Source organism: Capsella rubella, unplaced genomic scaffold (assembly GCF_000375325.1).
Source record: "Capsella rubella cultivar Monte Gargano unplaced genomic scaffold, Caprub1_0 scaffold_1, whole genome shotgun sequence".
In the NCBI taxonomy this organism is placed as follows: Eukaryota; Viridiplantae; Streptophyta; class Magnoliopsida; order Brassicales; family Brassicaceae; genus Capsella; species Capsella rubella.
The window spans coordinates 8,538,539-8,555,452 of NW_006238923.1; the positions used below are offsets into that span (position 1 = coordinate 8,538,539).

General features: G+C 37.4%; 6 protein-coding genes across 8 annotated transcripts; 1 reads left to right on the plus strand and 5 right to left on the minus strand.

The window, feature by feature from the left end:
- Window positions 1-21: 21 nt before the first annotated feature.
- On the minus strand, window positions 22-510 carry LOC111828636 (toll/interleukin-1 receptor-like protein). The gene has a single exon (XM_023777067.1). The coding sequence runs from the start codon at window positions 508-510 to the stop codon at window positions 22-24; it is 489 nt and encodes a 162-aa protein (XP_023632835.1).
- A 286-nt stretch (window positions 511-796) lies between these two features.
- On the minus strand, window positions 797-4,643 carry LOC17900648 (tetratricopeptide repeat protein 38). 2 transcript variants are annotated; one of them, XM_023789456.1, is made up of 15 exons: window positions 4,413-4,643; window positions 3,915-4,088; window positions 3,724-3,822; window positions 3,413-3,514; window positions 3,182-3,325; window positions 2,977-3,071; window positions 2,740-2,869; window positions 2,560-2,664; window positions 2,352-2,458; window positions 2,225-2,276; window positions 2,062-2,151; window positions 1,886-1,970; window positions 1,739-1,803; window positions 1,094-1,630; window positions 797-997 (listed from the first exon to the last, which is right to left on the minus strand). In XM_023789456.1, the coding sequence occupies exons 1-14, from the start codon at window positions 4,503-4,505 to the stop codon at window positions 1,547-1,549; spliced, it is 1,425 nt and encodes a 474-aa protein (XP_023645224.1). In that variant the 5' UTR covers window positions 4,506-4,643; the 3' UTR covers window positions 797-997; window positions 1,094-1,546. The 2 variants fall into 2 exon arrangements, with proteins under 2 accessions (XP_023645224.1, XP_006307430.1); XM_006307368.2 differs by having other exon boundaries at window positions 3,915-4,067; window positions 4,413-4,642.
- Window positions 4,644-4,824: 181 nt separating this feature from the next.
- On the minus strand, window positions 4,825-5,938 carry LOC17900508 (glutathione S-transferase U13). Its single transcript, XM_006305513.2, has 2 exons — window positions 5,579-5,938; window positions 4,825-5,353 (listed from the first exon to the last, which is right to left on the minus strand). Exons 1-2 carry the CDS (start codon window positions 5,903-5,905, stop codon window positions 4,997-4,999), a joined length of 684 nt encoding a protein of 227 aa, XP_006305575.1. The 5' UTR covers window positions 5,906-5,938; the 3' UTR covers window positions 4,825-4,996.
- A 1,628-nt stretch (window positions 5,939-7,566) lies between these two features.
- Window positions 7,567-10,664, minus strand: LOC17896873 (hydroxyproline O-galactosyltransferase GALT4). Its single transcript, XM_006306881.2, has 7 exons — window positions 9,528-10,664; window positions 9,100-9,347; window positions 8,721-9,011; window positions 8,505-8,633; window positions 8,252-8,425; window positions 8,039-8,146; window positions 7,567-7,951 (listed from the first exon to the last, which is right to left on the minus strand). The coding sequence occupies exons 1-7, from the start codon at window positions 10,378-10,380 to the stop codon at window positions 7,742-7,744; spliced, it is 2,013 nt and encodes a 670-aa protein (XP_006306943.1). The 5' UTR covers window positions 10,381-10,664; the 3' UTR covers window positions 7,567-7,741.
- Window positions 10,665-12,776: 2,112 nt separating this feature from the next.
- LOC17900714 (serine/threonine-protein phosphatase PP2A-2 catalytic subunit) lies at window positions 12,777-14,777 on the minus strand. The gene is made up of 6 exons (XM_006305374.2): window positions 14,288-14,777; window positions 13,913-14,027; window positions 13,649-13,757; window positions 13,482-13,559; window positions 13,197-13,388; window positions 12,777-13,109 (listed from the first exon to the last, which is right to left on the minus strand). The coding sequence occupies exons 1-6, from the start codon at window positions 14,538-14,540 to the stop codon at window positions 12,936-12,938; spliced, it is 921 nt and encodes a 306-aa protein (XP_006305436.1). The 5' UTR covers window positions 14,541-14,777; the 3' UTR covers window positions 12,777-12,935.
- A 773-nt stretch (window positions 14,778-15,550) lies between these two features.
- LOC111828551 (probable thionin-2.4) lies at window positions 15,551-16,419 on the plus strand. Of its 2 annotated transcripts, none has more exons than XM_023777051.1 (3): window positions 15,551-15,795; window positions 15,892-15,978; window positions 16,078-16,419. In XM_023777051.1, exons 1-3 carry the CDS (start codon window positions 15,561-15,563, stop codon window positions 16,176-16,178), a joined length of 423 nt encoding a protein of 140 aa, XP_023632819.1. In that variant the 5' UTR covers window positions 15,551-15,560; the 3' UTR covers window positions 16,179-16,419. The 2 variants fall into 2 exon arrangements, with proteins under 2 accessions (XP_023632819.1, XP_023632820.1); XM_023777052.1 differs by having other exon boundaries at window positions 15,901-15,978.
- Window positions 16,420-16,914: the final 495 nt, after the last annotated feature.

The following is a 16,914-nucleotide window of genomic DNA, read 5'->3' on the forward strand; positions in this document are numbered from 1 at the left end:
GTAGTAAGATTAGAGATGAAGTTATTGGAATCCATACCTGAAAACAAATCCGGATATATTTCCAACTAAATTCATTGCTTTCCTCCATCTCTGTATCTTCTCCTCGCTGAATCTTTTCGAGTGCTCTTTAAAATCCATCTCGAAAGGACCCTTCTGTTTCCGAAAAATCCAGGGTTCAACCTCGTAAAAGATGGGTAGCACAAGCCGACCCAGGGAGGTTTTCAGATGGCAGATCTTGGCTAACTCTTCAAGGCACCGGTGAGACTTAGCATAGTTAGGAGATAAGACGACGACTAAAGCGACAGAGTCCTCCATAGCCTCCTCCAGGAGACTTGCACCGAGCTCATCATTCTCACGTTCCACATCATCGTTCCAAACCCGGACCTGTTCCTTGACGAGCACTTCATAAAGACGATCCGTGAATTTGTGGCGCGTATCTCTTTGAAAACTGAGGAATACATCCCACTTGAGCCTCGAACGAAGATCGGAAACATCACTGCTCTTCATCATCTCTGATTCTTTCCTCTTTCGAAATCAAGTTTTGAAAATATGTTAATGACGGTGCAGAGAAATTCTCAACGTGAAGCAATGCTATAAGAATTTTGAAAAACATATTCTTGTCGTGACAATGGAGACTAGAGAGAAAGCGTCTTCAGTTTTTTTGTCGGCAAAAGCTTTATAATTTAGCTAAAGCACACAACAACAGTTGTTATGTTACATTTCTACGCATTGACTTTTAATAGGTGGAATCCGTCATAGCTTTTCTTCAGACTTGAAGCAGGAAGACGTTACGCAGTTCCAGGTTCCAACTTATCACAAATAATGAAAATACAACAAGTTACAACACTATAAGCAGACCATACAAATCGCAAACTGTTTGATTAATTTATTGAGACATTGTATGGGGTATGTATAAAGAATCTTGGACAGAAGCAGCAACAGCCTTGTTCCATAGCTTCTTCCTCCTACAACTTCTAATTTTCCACACTCCAGTTACCTGCATAACCAACAATTACATAATTATCATCCCAACACACTACATGTGCACTAATCCAATCTGCAAAATTCCATCTCATCAATAAGAGTTTTCTACCTTCTTCTCTGCAATTGTTTTTTTGGGTTTTGCTGACTTGAAAACTTCTCCGTGCTTTGCTTTCTCCAAAGCTTTCTGCTTTTTCTTTCTCTTTTTCTTTAGCCTTCTCTTGGTTCCTCTGTTTCCGTTCCATCTCCATAGCAATCTTCTTCTTCTCCTCTTCTTCAGACATCTAGATTTTTTTTTTATCAAAGTATCTTCTGTGATTTGTGGATCAGAGATGAATGTTATAGAGTACTACAAACGTAAAAGCTAGGTTAGTGAACTATATATATATAGGGAAGGAACACATGTAAAGAAAGAGAAATATGGAAAATCTGAATTTATAAAATATGGAAAAACGTACAAACACACACGATTTGCAAAAAGATTTTACTTTTTTATTAAAAAAAAAAAAACATGTACAATATATGTAATTCATTCAGTCATTATTTTTGGGTTTTGAAGAAGAGTTTAGAAATAAGAGGATTCCAGTTTCTTAGCTCTTTCTCCTGCACTCATCGCCTCTGCATTGCCTTCCATGGTGTAACTCTTCTCCTGCCACAAACAAACGAACATTACTTTTTCATTGCCCAATACCCATTGTTGACATGTGATAAAACAAAATTGACGTCCTCCTGTGTAAGAATGCATATATTAACTTACTAGCAAACGCCAGATGAAAGGAACACCATCTCTGACCTTTATCTTCTTTCTGATCACTTCCCTGGCTGCATACATTAGAGCCAAGAACGGTTATATATACTAAACAAGATGATTATTCAATTGTACTGAGACTACAACAAGCCATACCAGTGGAGGATTGGCCTGTCTTTAGCAGTAGCTGGCACCACATTTCGTTGAAAACATCTATCTGTTCATCTGATGCCCCGACAATCTATTGTTTATGATCGAACAGTTTTAAAAAGAACCATCAAAGGTGTTTGACCAAAACAATTCATGAGTTAGATGCTAGAGGTTTATTTTACCTTGTAAACAAAGGCGTTAAACTCTGACCCGAGTAATTCTAAAGCCTCTCTGTAGTTACCCCTCGCAAATTCATACACAGCTTCCCCCAGCTGATATGAAAGCAAAACTGATATTGTAGTAGTTACAGTGATAAGATGATCAAAGAGGGGGGAATAAACAAACCTGAATCCCTTTCTGCATCACTTGTTGTTTCTTCTTATTCATCTTTGATAATCTGCAAGAAGAACACAGGTTCAGGACAAATCCCGTATCAGTTAGAAACAGTAGAAGAAAATATATTCACACTAACCGGAACTTCAGACCCTCAAGTAATTCATGAGCTCTTGAAGTCTCTCCAACCTTTGCTAACGCCCAAACAATCAATAAATCGAGGTGCCAGTCCAAATACCAGTTTGCCTGACATGTCAAAGCAAGTGGTAGAGCAATAAAAACCTATTGAACAGGATAACTTATAACTGCAAACGACATGGATGATATATCACTAGTGCATGGTTTACCTGATCAGTTAAACGAACTGCAACCATTTTGAGACGGTCTTCAAAACCATCAAGAGCATCTCTTACATCTAAACGCAGCAGCAAGCCCAATGCATTGAGATAAACCTAAAGAGTTGCAGACAGTTGAATATTGGATAGAGGAAGCAAAAGCATAAAATTCTGAATCGAACAGAAGATTACTTCAGGAGGAACGGCATCGTCTTTCTCTAATTCTTTCCAGATGTGATGATCATAAATCTCTTCTACTTTACTCAATGGTGCCCCTCCTTCCAAGTAACAAAGAGCAACATGCCACCAATTGTGTGTATACCTTACAGTTTTCATACATGTTCAAATAAAATTTATTAGGGATTCTCAATGTTAAGAGAAGAGCTTGATAATATGCAAGGGACTTCAAGTAGGTGGGAAATGCTTTACATGAAAGATGAGCAAGGAGGCCAAGATTCTGAATGTTCTTCCATGAATTCCACTGCTTCTTTGAAACGACATTCATGTTGAAGAACATGACATAACTGAAAAAAAAATTATCAGTAAAGAACTACTGAGTAATAAGTTTTCAGTGGAAACTAAGAATATAGGATGCAAGTGTTTATTGCCATGTAAAATTGTTAGACAAACTCACACAGTGATGTGCCCATGCGTCTTCTTTGTTTATCTCATAGCCTTTTCTGGAAGCTGCAGCAGCTTCTTCCATTCGACCTAGTTCTAACAATGGGAACGCAAGCATACCATGTATGTAACTTTCTTCTTGATTCGCAGGTAGAACCTACAATATCAAGCAGATACAATCAACATTAATAGCCTTCGATAGTGAATCATTCGCTGACCATCAATTCAATAAGAACTAAATTACCTGCTGAACAAGACCCAAAAAGGGTTGAGGTTGACCCATGTAGAAACATAAAAGCTGTGCTCTCTTCAGAGAGACCAAATCCTTTGGGAACTTTTTAAGTAGCTGCAAACAACAATATGGATTCAAAAAATGAGACTCAAAAATGACAAAGATATTTAACTACAAGAGGTTTCAGAGAATATGCATGTGTACTTAGGACCTGAGAATCATCAGAAAGACACAGAACTTCACATTCCAAAACCAGAACCGTTGTATTGGTGCCAGATTCAATAAAATAACACTAGACTCTACAATAATATCCGAGAACCAACCTCGGTGTGCATTTCAAAAGCTAAGTCGTCATCCCTGTCCGCGGAGATCAGGTACGTAACAGCCTCAAAAACCGCTTTCTCATAAGGTGTAGATTGCTCCTGACAACAACAAAAAAAGGAATTAACCTTCACGAAATTACCCCAAATCCAAAGTAGAATATGAACTAAAAGGTAGTGGAAATAAGACTAACGAGATTGGATGTGGCAGCTTCAACATAGGAATTAGCTCTGGAAGGATCAGATGAAGAAAGGTAATGAGCAGCTAAAATATTGGCCAAAACACAATCTTTATCGTAGAGTGGTGCCTCTAGAATCACTTTCCTATTCCTCCCATGGCTAAGAACCTTCATTAAAAAAAACAGAACCTGATCAACAACAAGAACCACTGAGATAAATTACAAAGATAGAAACTTTTAGAGGGAAAAAAAAAAAACACAACAGAAGATAACCACAAGATAGAAATTAAAAACCCCCAAAATTAAGCTACATAATGGGTCAAAACGTATCAAGACTCATCAAAATGATCAAAACCTAGTTATATATCCGATTACAGAATCACAATTGATACATCATTTCATGAAACCCCACTAGATACCATAGAAAAAGAAAAAGAAAAAACCTCTTGCATCGATAATCTGAAGCTCAATCATCAAATTTTTAAATCAATTTCATGATAATCAAAGAGGAACCTGTTGAAAATATGAGTTGATTGCGTCGATGCAATCATCGGAAGAGGCATTAACTTCATAACCCCACCGAACACATCTAAGTGTTTTCTCCATTTCGAAAGTCACAGGCTCCTTCTTCTAGCTGAAAAATCGTTAGCTTTCGAACACTTTTGTATCTGTTCTGGGTTCGAGATATAAGACAGCGAAGTTATTATTGTAGTTTCCTTGCCGTCGTCATTAATCACTTCAAGTTAACACGAGCAAGTTCGTGTCTTTGTCATACGAGTGACGTCTCACTTTGGTTTTTCTCGCCTTTTGGATAATACTTCTTTTTTATTTTTAAAGTAAGATAAACAATTAAAGCCAAAGTCTTTTAAAAATGAACTTGTCTTAATCTAAATTAATCATAGGGAGTTAGTGACACACAAAGACAAAGACCAACTAATCACATGAGATAGAGAGAAAAATCCAAGTGGCCATCTGTTTTGGCAGATACAGATAACTTCAAACAAGCTCTCAAAGAAGACAAATCTTATTCATTCGTTCATTTATTCATTACCAAGTACCAACACACATTACTACAACTTTGGAAGGAAGCATACACATCACTGAACACTGAACTTCTTCTTTGCGAATGCTACGAACTCTTCAACAGTAGGCATGTAAGGCTTAACAGCTTCATGTGCCCTGAACCGCTCGGCCCATTTGATCAATCCTGGTGTTGTCTCTTCCCGGAGAAACTTGACGCCGGAAAACGCCTCGATCACGGAGATCGGACCCAAAAGTGTCCCACATGCAATGTCGAGGTAGCCGATGTTTTCTCCTCCGAAGAACCCTGATCCTTTACTGATCTTCTGAAACGTCTGTTCTAGTATAGCCAAACACTCCATCAGCTTTCCCGCCGCAGCCATTCTCCCTTCGTCATCTTTTGCTCCGGCCACCGCATCTAACGACTCAAAACACTGTTTCATACACTCATAACATAGAACTCTTGAGTTGACTATACATAGAAAATTTTGATTTTGTTTATGTCCTAAAGATTCCTCTGTTCATTTATATAAGATTGTTTGACCCATGTTTAAAGATTTATTGAAACCCCATATTTGTTTTAATCAGATGATCGTTTACATATGCGAAACAGAGCATGTGTAACAGAGAGCCATGCAAGTGAGTGTAAACTCGTTTACCTTGTCGTCGACGTACTGAGCCCAGAACCGAGCAGATGCGCGATCGTAAGGATGAGAAGGAAGGATAGAAGGATCGGAGGACCAAGCCTCATCGATGTACTGAACGATGTTGAGGGATTCACAGACGGAGACGTCGCCATGGATGAGAACAGGGACTTTCTTGTGAATGGGGTTAGACTTGATAAGGAGTTCACTCTTTGACTTAAGAACATCAGGTTCGTCTACGTACTCGTACTTGACAGATTTCAAGTGTAGAGCCACTCGTGCCCTAAGGGCAAAAGGGCTTGACCAAGAACCTATCAGCGTCACTGTATCATTCTGAGCCATGTTTTCTCCTGGTTTTATTGATCTGAACCTATTCAGGCGAGTGTGTGTTTATATAGAGTGACTTAGGGAGAAAAGTGGAATTAGGGGTCGTGTTTCTCGTCAGGTTAGTCAAAGTTGGCGTCTTGTAGAATCTTGATTTTTCTATTACTTTGCCTACCAAGTACGAAGTACTATCAGATAGTTTAAATGTTTGGATATTGTATTTTACTGTAGTCAAGAGTTCAATGTTTGACCTCTGCAGCAAATACTTATTGTGGGTGCTAACCAAGAACTGTTCACTAGATCCAAGATTGCTTTTGCCGCCTACATGTTGCAATATTTTGATTGCATGAGAGAACTATATTTGGTTACATTAGGCGTTATGCCTTTGGCCAACATCCAAAGCTTTTCATTATCTTCTAACATCCCATGCAAAAAAAACGACAATGTGGCCAAGAAGCTTTCTCCCTTGCTTTACACTAGGCAGCTATTATGGTTGTAAACCTGACCGCGTCTCCTTTACAAATTAGCCATGACGTTTACAATTTACCTTTGGTCCCTCTTAACTACCTATAAGAGAATGTGCCGCTTTGAGGCTAACACTAACAGCAACTTAAAACACAATGCAAGCAAGAGCCACATAGTCAAAGAAAGCCAGAACCAACCTGTAATCACTCTTAATCTTCATCAGACATTCAAAACCTTGATCAAATGATCAGGCCTGAATTAGTTCATAAGGCTTTAAACTCTGCCTCAGAGGCTAGCAGCTTTGTCACATTGCTAAGTTGAAAAATAATTAGGAGAGGTCTGGCATTGGTTACTGTTGTGAACTTGTGAAGTGTGAAAACTGAGTCCACCAGAGTCTAGCTTAGGGAGTATCGGGAAAAAAAAAAAAAAAAGAGAAAAAGCTAAATGAAACGAGAAAAAAGCCAGAAGTGGAAAACATTTTCATCATTATGACAAAAGCATTAAAACCAATGGATAACAAAGCAGCATCAGGATTTTCAATGTTGAAAAGCCAAAAACACAATGGGACTGCAAGATTTATTGAAAAGGGAACAATAAGCAGGAACTGAAGCAACCATGAAATCATTTTGCTTACAAATCAAAACAAAGTCAATAGCCTCCAACAATTACCAAGTGAACATGTAAATCACAAAATGAAATTGTGAAGAGCAAATACTGCACCTGTGTTTTGTGCATCCTGTCACACAATATTTAACAGTCAACGTATTCTTGAGGGTAGATCTTAATTCCAGTCACCACCTAACATTTCTATAAGCACAAGCTTCCAAAATTTATTAAAATAATCTACTAATAGAACACTACAAACATTTCTTTATAGCTTTTCCACTGTCTCCCTTCAGAAACAGGCTAATCAAGAAATCTATACTTTAAACTTTCTTCCAAGAAAGTATACCCCTAACTAGCCAAGTTTAGAAACAAAGCCCTAGCCAGGCACGTTTATAAGATCTTGACAAAAGAAGTTCCAGTGTTAGAAATCAGTACCTGAAAGGATTCAAAACCCTCATCTTGATAAAGATGTTAGAGAGATACCATACCATCTTGGCTTGTCTCGTTGGCGTTACACAGAGTACTTAAAAGTACAGGAGAATTTACGTTCTTCTCTGATTACTTGCAGTACCGCTGGATTATATATTGTGTAAACACTGCAAAAACTATGGACTTTTCAGTCAAAACTTTTCAAGAGCTCTTCATTATATTATATATATAGATACATTATATATTGTTTCTATATATACAGAGATCTAAACAGTTAGCTCCATAATCTCCCATCTGCTTCTTCATTTCCCTTTCTAACGAAAAATTCCAGAATCCGGCAAAAACAATGTTAAGTCATCTCATGTTGCAGCAATGGGGCTTCCCGAGTCTCTGCAGCTTATCCCACATGCAAATCATCTGGCGAGGCGACTGATAATGAGCAGTGAAGTAGTCTTCTATGCAACCAAACTGGCAGAATTTGAGGCTGTGAACCACTGCCACTGGTCTAGTCTCGTTGAACTTCTCCACCCACATTCCCATGCTCACATCTTCCATCTTAAATAACTGCAATAACCAAGAAGAACAAGAGCATTTTATATGTTTCTTGGATGGTCACCACAAAATCTTGGATATGCGTGAAGGAAAACTTACCCTTAATCTCTTCTGTTCAAAATCATCAACAATAAACTTAGCTATATCATATGACAAGATGTAACCCGGACCATTTGCGTATGGAGGATAATACTCTTCTGGCCATTCCTGGTTTCACACAATAAAGAAAAATCAAAATATTGTCTAAACACCATATGTTTCCTGTTACCTGTTTAGATCAACTGAGTTTCGGGTTTGCTACAAAATCTATACCTCGTATGTCACAGCCCATTTCCCAGTACGCAGAGGCTTATGGTAGAAATTAATGTTTCCAATATAAAGGCTCTCTCTTCCCTTAACGTTTTCTGCTTCCTGGATCACGGCATCCACTCGCACAAATGTATCATCGTCACATTTCATAACATACTTGGCCGCCACTGTGTTAACCTACGATTTCCGAGTTGAATAATTAGAAAAAACAATAAGAAGTAAGGGGAACACAAAAGAGCAAGAACGAAGAAATTACCCCATATTCGCAGATGGCAACCGTCTTGAGCACAACAAGGTCATAATGATCCATGTACGGTACTATGACAATATCACCAAAGTACTCGGCTTCTTTCTTTAGATCCACATTGACTTCCTTTCTTGAATGCTGCAAGATGAATTAGCATAATCAACAAATGGAATTAAACCAATGACTATATTCAGGTGAATTTTGTCTCTCATGAGTTGTGCTTACCAATGCCACAAAGAACCGGGCAACAACTTTGGATGATCTGACTAGCTTTTGCTGCATCCATGACTTCCTCACTGCCATTCTCTCTGCAAAATGGTTACCAGCAGAGAGAATTCCTATAAACAACTCTACAGGCTTTTCAGGTAACGAAGGGGCTTTCCATATGCTTTGCATCTCGAGATGCTTTTGCGGAGCAAAACTCGGATTTGTAGAGGGTAACGAGGCAGCATATACAGAATGCACATCAATATTTCCCTTGACTGCTAATCCAGTGGCATCCTCAAGAACAAACCCCTGAGAAAAGACATTATACAGACCAATGTTAAAACCATTCCATCAACGAATCTGGCAATTATCAAGCAATTTATATTAGTTTACTCACAGTTCTATAAGGGAAAGAAGTGATATGTCTTCCATTAACACTAATGTGATAACCTTCCATTCCAGCTCGAAGTGTAAGAACAAAAAGCTTCCCTTCAGCAAAAGGGAATGGCCAATCATGAGCAATCATCTTCTTTCTCCGACCCATGAGCCTATTCAACCACCATGTCTTCTTCGACTCATCAGAACCATCACCATTCCCACCATCATCATCCCTCTTCCACTTCTCACACTTCACCTCTCCATCAACTATCACAAAAGGAAAAAAAAACACAAACCAAATTAAAAGTTCTTATCTTTCTCATCAATGTGTTTTAAAAAACGAACCTTTAATATAAACAACTTCAACACTGAACGATCTAAGTCAAATTAAACAATAGTTTAAAGTCAACTCTAGTCAGACAAATCACATAAGAAAACATAAATTACCAGATTCGTCTTCATCACTAGATTCACGACCATCACAGCGTAAACTTGTGCCCCATTGCATACGGTAACAAGTGTTCTGCTCAATCACTGGCTTCCCACTCCAATCACCTTTAATCCTCGGGTTAAAATGAAGAATCCTCGGCGGATCTTCACCGTCAACAGCCTTCAATCCCTGCAGCTCCATCATAAACTGAGTCACCATCGCCGTCTTATCTCCACTCTTCTCAACGTGAGCCCAATGCGGCGTAGCCACAACGGTAATATGAGATCCCAACGTCAAACCACAAGGCAGAACCAAGATCCGGCTCCGGTTAACAAACTCAGACCCAGTAACCGTAACATTATCAGGACATTTCTCAATCCGGGTTGTAACCGGAGCTTCGTCGGGTTTGATTACACCCGAATCGAGACCATCCCACATTTGCTTCCCCATGGAAATCGCATGCTTCGCCGTCTTGTGAAAGATTGAGAATTCATCGCTGAATCCGCCATTTTCGAAGAAGCTCTCGTTGACGAAAATGTCAGAGACGGACTTAAACTCTCGCATTCTCCGCTCCGAGACTCGACCCACCGGATTGACCCGACCCGGGTCTCTTCCTCCTCCTTGGTCTTCTTCACCAACAACCAAATTTGCTTCCCTACTACCACCACTAACAACCATATGCCTCGGCAAGGCGTCAAGAAAAGAGGAAGATGAGACATCATCATCAGAACCGGAGACAGAGCCGGTTCTAAAGATGAAAGGGATCTCGAAGCTCATGCAGAGGAAGTAAAAGAGAAGAAGAGCTAATAAGAACTGAACAAGCCCGAATCGAGACTGTGAAACAGAGTTGTCAAGTTTAGACTTCTTCATTGCTGCTTTCAAGAATCACAAACCCTAAGAAAACAAATTCGGAGAATGATGAATGAATAAGAAGAAGAAGAAAGGGAGAGGAGAACCAAACAAACAAAGAGCTCACAAATTTGGGTAAGCCATTAATAACAAAACTTTTGAGTAATAAGAAGTTATAGAAGATAGTGAAAGAAAATTCAAAAAGGATTCAACTTTATAAATCTTGACTGGGGTGTTTCCAACTTAAATGCAAAGAAAATTTCGCAAAATGGGAAGAAAACAAAATAAAATAAAAAAGCTTTGAACAGAAGAGAGATTACACAAGTCTGTGCGTTTAGCGAGGCTTTTTTTTTTTTTTTTTTTTTATTTTGGTAACCGGCGTGTACGACGAAGATGGAAAGCCAGTTATAATTGTTCAAAACTACGTCGTTTTTATGGAATTGGTTACTTTGTTAATATTTGTGTGTGTTTAGTTAAGTTAAGTATTAGTGATTAAGTCCTTTTTATAAATAAGCTTTAAGAGAAGAAAGCTTATGATGATTATGAACGGTAAAACACACACACACAAACTTAAACGGTGATCATTGGACGTTCACATTGTTGTATTACAAAACTCCAAATTAGAATGCAAATAACCGCTAAAATATAACGTTATTAATTTGTAACATTCGGTTTCGGTTATATATTTCTTGGCTCAAATTCCATGTGAAGAAAAAATATCACATCAAGGGAAAAAAAAAGTAGTAAAGAGTTTTATTTGAATGATTAGAATAATGACAGCCAGGTGGTTTTCGAATTGGATGATACCAACCACACATTCTCAACATTTTATAATTCTAGAAAAAAACGTAACCATTTTTTCATATGTATTATTAGTATATTAAATTTTTGAAAGTTATATATTAACATGAAACCAATATTATATATATTTTTATGAGTTTTGCAATTAGACAAAGTGACAACGTCGTTTGTGGTCGTCGTGTCGGTGTGAATGTTAGTTTACAATTCCATTTATATTATTAAGTCGTTGTCCATGTCGTTTAGTTTCGCTTTCAAAACTCTCATTTCCCAAAATTTTCAAAATTTTAAAATTCATTTTCTTTCTTGGACCATATATACCACAGAAATTGTATACGAAAAATGCATTTTTCATATATATGAAAGGTTTTGATACATTTTTAAAAGCTGATTATGTTTTGCTGGAATTATGGGTTGCTAAATTTTGGTAAGAATGATATAACCCATGATTTGTGATCTGTAGCATGTGCTAGAAAGGTCTCTCTATTAGCTTTATTACCTATTATAGTTGAATTTTTCAATATGTATATAAAATACGAAGCGTAACTAATAACATTATGTGTCTTTTTAAACAAAGTTATTTGTTAGATTCAGTCTAAGTTAATTATCTTTTAGCTATTTTTAAGGGAATTCAAAACTGTGAGATTGAAGTCATTCAGAACTTGTCGCTTTTTTTTTTACTTAGACATGAAAGTTAGGCTTTCAGGTTTTTAACCAAGAAACAGTTGACCAACACAGCAACCAAACCAAAAAAAAAAAGTTAGGTTTTGTAGAATTTTTAACTGAAAATTTGGCAGCTCATCTGTCTTCATATGAATAGGATCAAAGTCAGAAGAGATCATTCAACTTACAAGCTATGTAATGTAAAAGTAAAACTACGAGTTATTATATCATTCAACTTCAATTTAAAAAAAGTTGACTAGTTATTGAAAGTTTTCAATTTCCAGAAAAAAGATTAGCATCAAAACTGCCAAACGAAAGTGAGAAATAATTTTACCCAAACTTTAAAGGTGGCACCAATTGACTGTGTGATACTATTGGTCCCATTGTGTGGAACTAGTCAGAGAGTGCTTACAACGTGTTTTGAGGAACATATGGAGACAAATTATACATTTGTCCAATCATGTTTATTTTATTTTTTTGCGATCGTTGTTTGTTGCCTTGTTGATTTTATTAAGTTTTTGTCTCGGTTTAGCATTTTTCTATGCTTATCTCGGCAGAGTTTGTATAACCAAACGGGCTTGTATTATGTGTCCTTTTATAGCAAATCTAGTGTTGGAAAAATGCGTAACTCTATAGTCTAGGTTGATCATAAGTTATTGTAATTTGCAGAGAGCGAGAGAGGAAGAGGCCGATGCCATCTATCTAGTGGTCGGATTGACCACATAACCGGATTTGTAAGTGACCTTAGAGACAGAAGATGAGACCGTCATAGGTACTATAAGAAACATAGTAAGTGAACCCAACACAAGTGTTCTTGGTAAATATCTCAACTCTTTGCTTTTCTTTTCTTTTCTTGAATCTAAAATTTCAATAAGAAAATTTCAACAGATGAAAAGGATCTTCTCTGTTTCTCAGGGCACAGAACTTGTTGACCTAACTAAGCTCAGACATCTCTATGAACCCAAATATGATTTGAGACATGGTCATGATCTTTTGAATTGTAACTAAAACCGACAAACACTTAAAAGTAAAGAAAAAATGGAACCCACCAGATGAATTGAAGTATACTGAACCAGGGATAGAAACAACTTGTGTGGAATTGTATTCACAAAAATTTACAAAAAATAATCTGGGGTCTTACGAGTCGTTTCTGGTTCGACTTGACGTGGTGCAGGATCAAACTGAAGGAAATTCTGCTCCATGTTCTCTCCAATCTCTAGAATCGCAGCCATGTTCCCACATCGGTAACAATAGTTAGGAGCACTAAACACAGTCACAACGTTCTTTTCCTGAAGAAATCATAATCAGATGTCAGTAGACAGATAAGAGAGAAGAGGTCCCCAGCTATAGAAATTTGGTATTTGCTTGTTCTTTACCTGACACCAATTGTATCCTTCCATGACAAGCTGATGAGCGCGGGATATAAGAGTTAGCCCGTTGGTGTGGTTAAACTGAGTGGCGATATCTTGTCCAAAAGTATATCCAGCTCCACGAGGAGATATACCCCAACCGCAACGATCATCTGGATCAGACCATAAGAGGTCACACATTGGACCTTCGTGTGGGACCTATAAGTTCTCAACAACAGAAAGATAATGCTTAAATCCAGAATCAATAAAGAAAATATGTTGCTTGTCTGGTTAACAAGGAAAAGAAGTTACCTCCTGAATGCGATCTAATGCTCGGATGTTGTCAAGCGTGTCTAAAGAAGGCGAAAGCCCGCCATGTAAACAGAATATCTACAGGATGAAAAGGTGATGCAGCAAGTCAAAAAGAGCCATAAGCCATCTAATGAGGTGGAATATAAGGTGAAACTCATGGGTTATACCTGACTCTCGACGAGAGCAGTAAGAGGAAGGTAATCAAAAAGGTCTGTAAATGACTTCCAGACATTTGCATTACCATACTTTCTCAAGCATTCATCATAAAACCCATACCTACAAAGGGTAAGCAAAAGAATAATCAGCAACCTTAACCCTTGAGTTAGCTTCAGAACACAAAAGTCCATATAGGCAAATCATGTCGACTAGAATAGCATGAATTTGAAACATACAACACTTGTACTCAAATTAGGAAAAAGAGAAATGCTTACACTTGAGTAATTTGGCGACTTTCATGATTCCCTCTCAAGATTGTAATTCTATCTCTATACCGAACTTTCAAAGCTACCAAAAGCGTTACTGTCTCCACAGAATAGTAACCACGATCTGTGCACATATATAACAACAACAACAACAACTATGTCAAAATTTGATACTCATGACCATTTCCTCTATAGAAAACACACAGTAAATCTCCCAATATCCTTAACCCAATATAGATTCTACAAAAAAGAATCAAACTTTGAAGTTGCAACTGTAAGGTTCCAAATTCAACAATGGTGACCATTTCCTCCAAAGCTTACAACTTCAAAACGCAGAAAGAACAAAACTTTAAAGTTTGAAGTCAGAAAAGAAAAAGAACGAACCTACATAATCGCCCATGAAGAGATAATTAGTATCAGGCGCAGAGCCACCGATTCGAAAAAGCTCAATAAGATCGTAAAATTGACCATGAATATCACCACAGATAGTGACCGGACATTTCACCGGTTGAACATTATATTCCTCCACAAGAATCGCTCTCGCTTGGTCGCACAAAGTCTTCACCTCCGCCTCCGTCAGCTGCTTACATCCCATTAACTGATCGATCTGACGGTCTACATCTCCGGTCGCCGGCATCTTAACAACGATGCTTTCCTCCTCGTACCTGGATTCGAATCTATCTACCTACCATTACTCAAAAAGCTTCAGACTTTGTTAATTTTTCTCCAATTCGAGATTGATAAAAGTAGAACTTTCACATGGACGAGGTCCACGGATGGATGACAAAATCACTTTTTTTTGGCGTGACCAAATCACTGTGAAAAGATCGATTTTTTTTTATTTTTCAATTTTGTTTTGTTCTTTTTGTTTTTTTATTTTTTAAGTTCCGTCGGAATTGGGAAAAGGTTTGATCATTATTACTCCCTCCAGCTTCCGGCAGCCGTGCCGGGTCAAACCCCATTGAAACGATGACACGTGGCTATGGTCTCTCGATCCAATTGCTGTCACTTTCTCTGTATAACTTTAGTCGGCCATAGGACAATATAATGGGCCTAACCGGCCCAATATAATTGTAACCCTTCTCTCAAATCTTTTAAGAGCATGCACACAATGATATACGTAGTTCGGAGCAGGTTATATAACACACTTCATGCAATTAGTTTGTTCCTCTTAGTTACATTTAACTATCCTATGTAAATAAAAATCCTAAAACTGTACTAGTAAAATTTTCACGTCTTCATCTGGATCTTGGTCCCAACAAAATGATTCAAATAGAAATTCAAACACCACACAACCTCCATAACCACAAAATATTAATTTGGTTAAATACAAAGAGAGTTGGTTAAAAATCGAAGAAACATAAAAACACGTTTTGTACCAACTAACTGGCCGATTTCTATCTCCTCTTTTGTCTTCTCCTCTTCCATCAACAAAATATCATGTGATTGTGTGGTCAAGCCAGTTTGTTGAAGAATATAGACCATGCAATTTTATAATCGATCTCTAACAACGTTTTTGGTTGTATATTGTAAAAGAACTAGTATTTAAGCAGGCCTTGTGTTTCATCATCACTTCATCGATACAAGCTTAATTATTATAACTGTTAGTGTTTTCTCTACTTATATTTTGTAACCAAGCAAGTCCCTCAATTGTAAGATGGAAGGCAAATTTGTTGTTTTAAGTGTGTTCATAATGAGTCTAGTCATTGCGCAAATTCAAGTTGAAGCAAAGATCTGTTGCCCGTCCCAGAATGCTAGAACTGCGTATACTGTCTGCTATTATACGCCAAAAATCCCCAATAGTTTCTGCCTATATACCACTGGGTGCACAAAAGTTTCTGACAATGGTCGATGTCCTTCGGGGTCTATATACAGCCGTCTCGAAAGCTCAGGTAAATTGTTTTTTTGTTCTATCTTTCTTTCTTTCTAGTGTTTTGTTCCAAAGATGGATTTCAATTTTTAATGCAAGTTGCAAGTATTTTGATTAGTGACTCAAGGTGGTAATGTCAATGAATACTGCAAATTGGGGTGTGCTTCCTCTGTCTGTAGTGCCATGACCACTCTCAACAACTCCGGTAAATATTTAGATTCCCCAAGATTAATGTATTATTATTGTTTTTGGAAAAAGTAATTAATTAATAATTCATTGTAATCTTGTTTTGGCCGGTGTTTAGATGGTAGTGAAATTGTGAGTGGAGCCGTTGAAAAATGTACCGAGGCATGTTCTATTCTCTGCACCAAAGGCTTTGTGAAGCCATCACTTGAAACTGCCTAAACGAGCATATCCACGAAGCCAAGATACCATATCAATGTCTCAGAAATTAAAGTGTCGTTTTTCATGTTTTCAACGTGTGTTGTTTTCCCTATTTTCAATAATTGTCAGTCTATTTGACAAAAATGCTAGACTCTTGTGTTAGCTGCTACTATTTCTGGTTTGTCTATGTTTACTATTTTCAGTTTGTCTATGTGTCGTGTCGTAGAAGGTTGTGTATCCCTTCTACATGTCCTTATCTAAATAAAAATAAGTATTGCGTCCTTCTTCTTCTTCATGCCATTAGTTTGTTCCTCTTACATTTAACTACCTTACGGAGTCTAAGGACATATCAGATAGATAGAAAGAAGAAGATTCACTGCTAATATCTTTACTAGTCTTATATGACTTTGGTCATAAGACACTTTTATGCATAATCGCTTTGACATAGGGCTATACTAGAATTAAGGCCGTCTATCAAGTTACGATTTGGGATGATCTTTTTTAACCAAAGAAAACTCAGCTGAGAATATAAACTATAAGGATAAATAGCTAGTAATTTAGGATTCAACCTTAAAAACGTTTTTTGGTTGTATATTGTAAAAGAACTAATATTTAAGCAAGTCTTGTTTCATCATCACTTCATCAATACAAGCTTATAACTGTTAGTGTTTTCTCTACTTATATTTTGTAACCAAGCAAGTCCATCAATTGTAAGATGGAAGGCAAATTTTTTGTTTAAATTGTGCTCATAATGAGT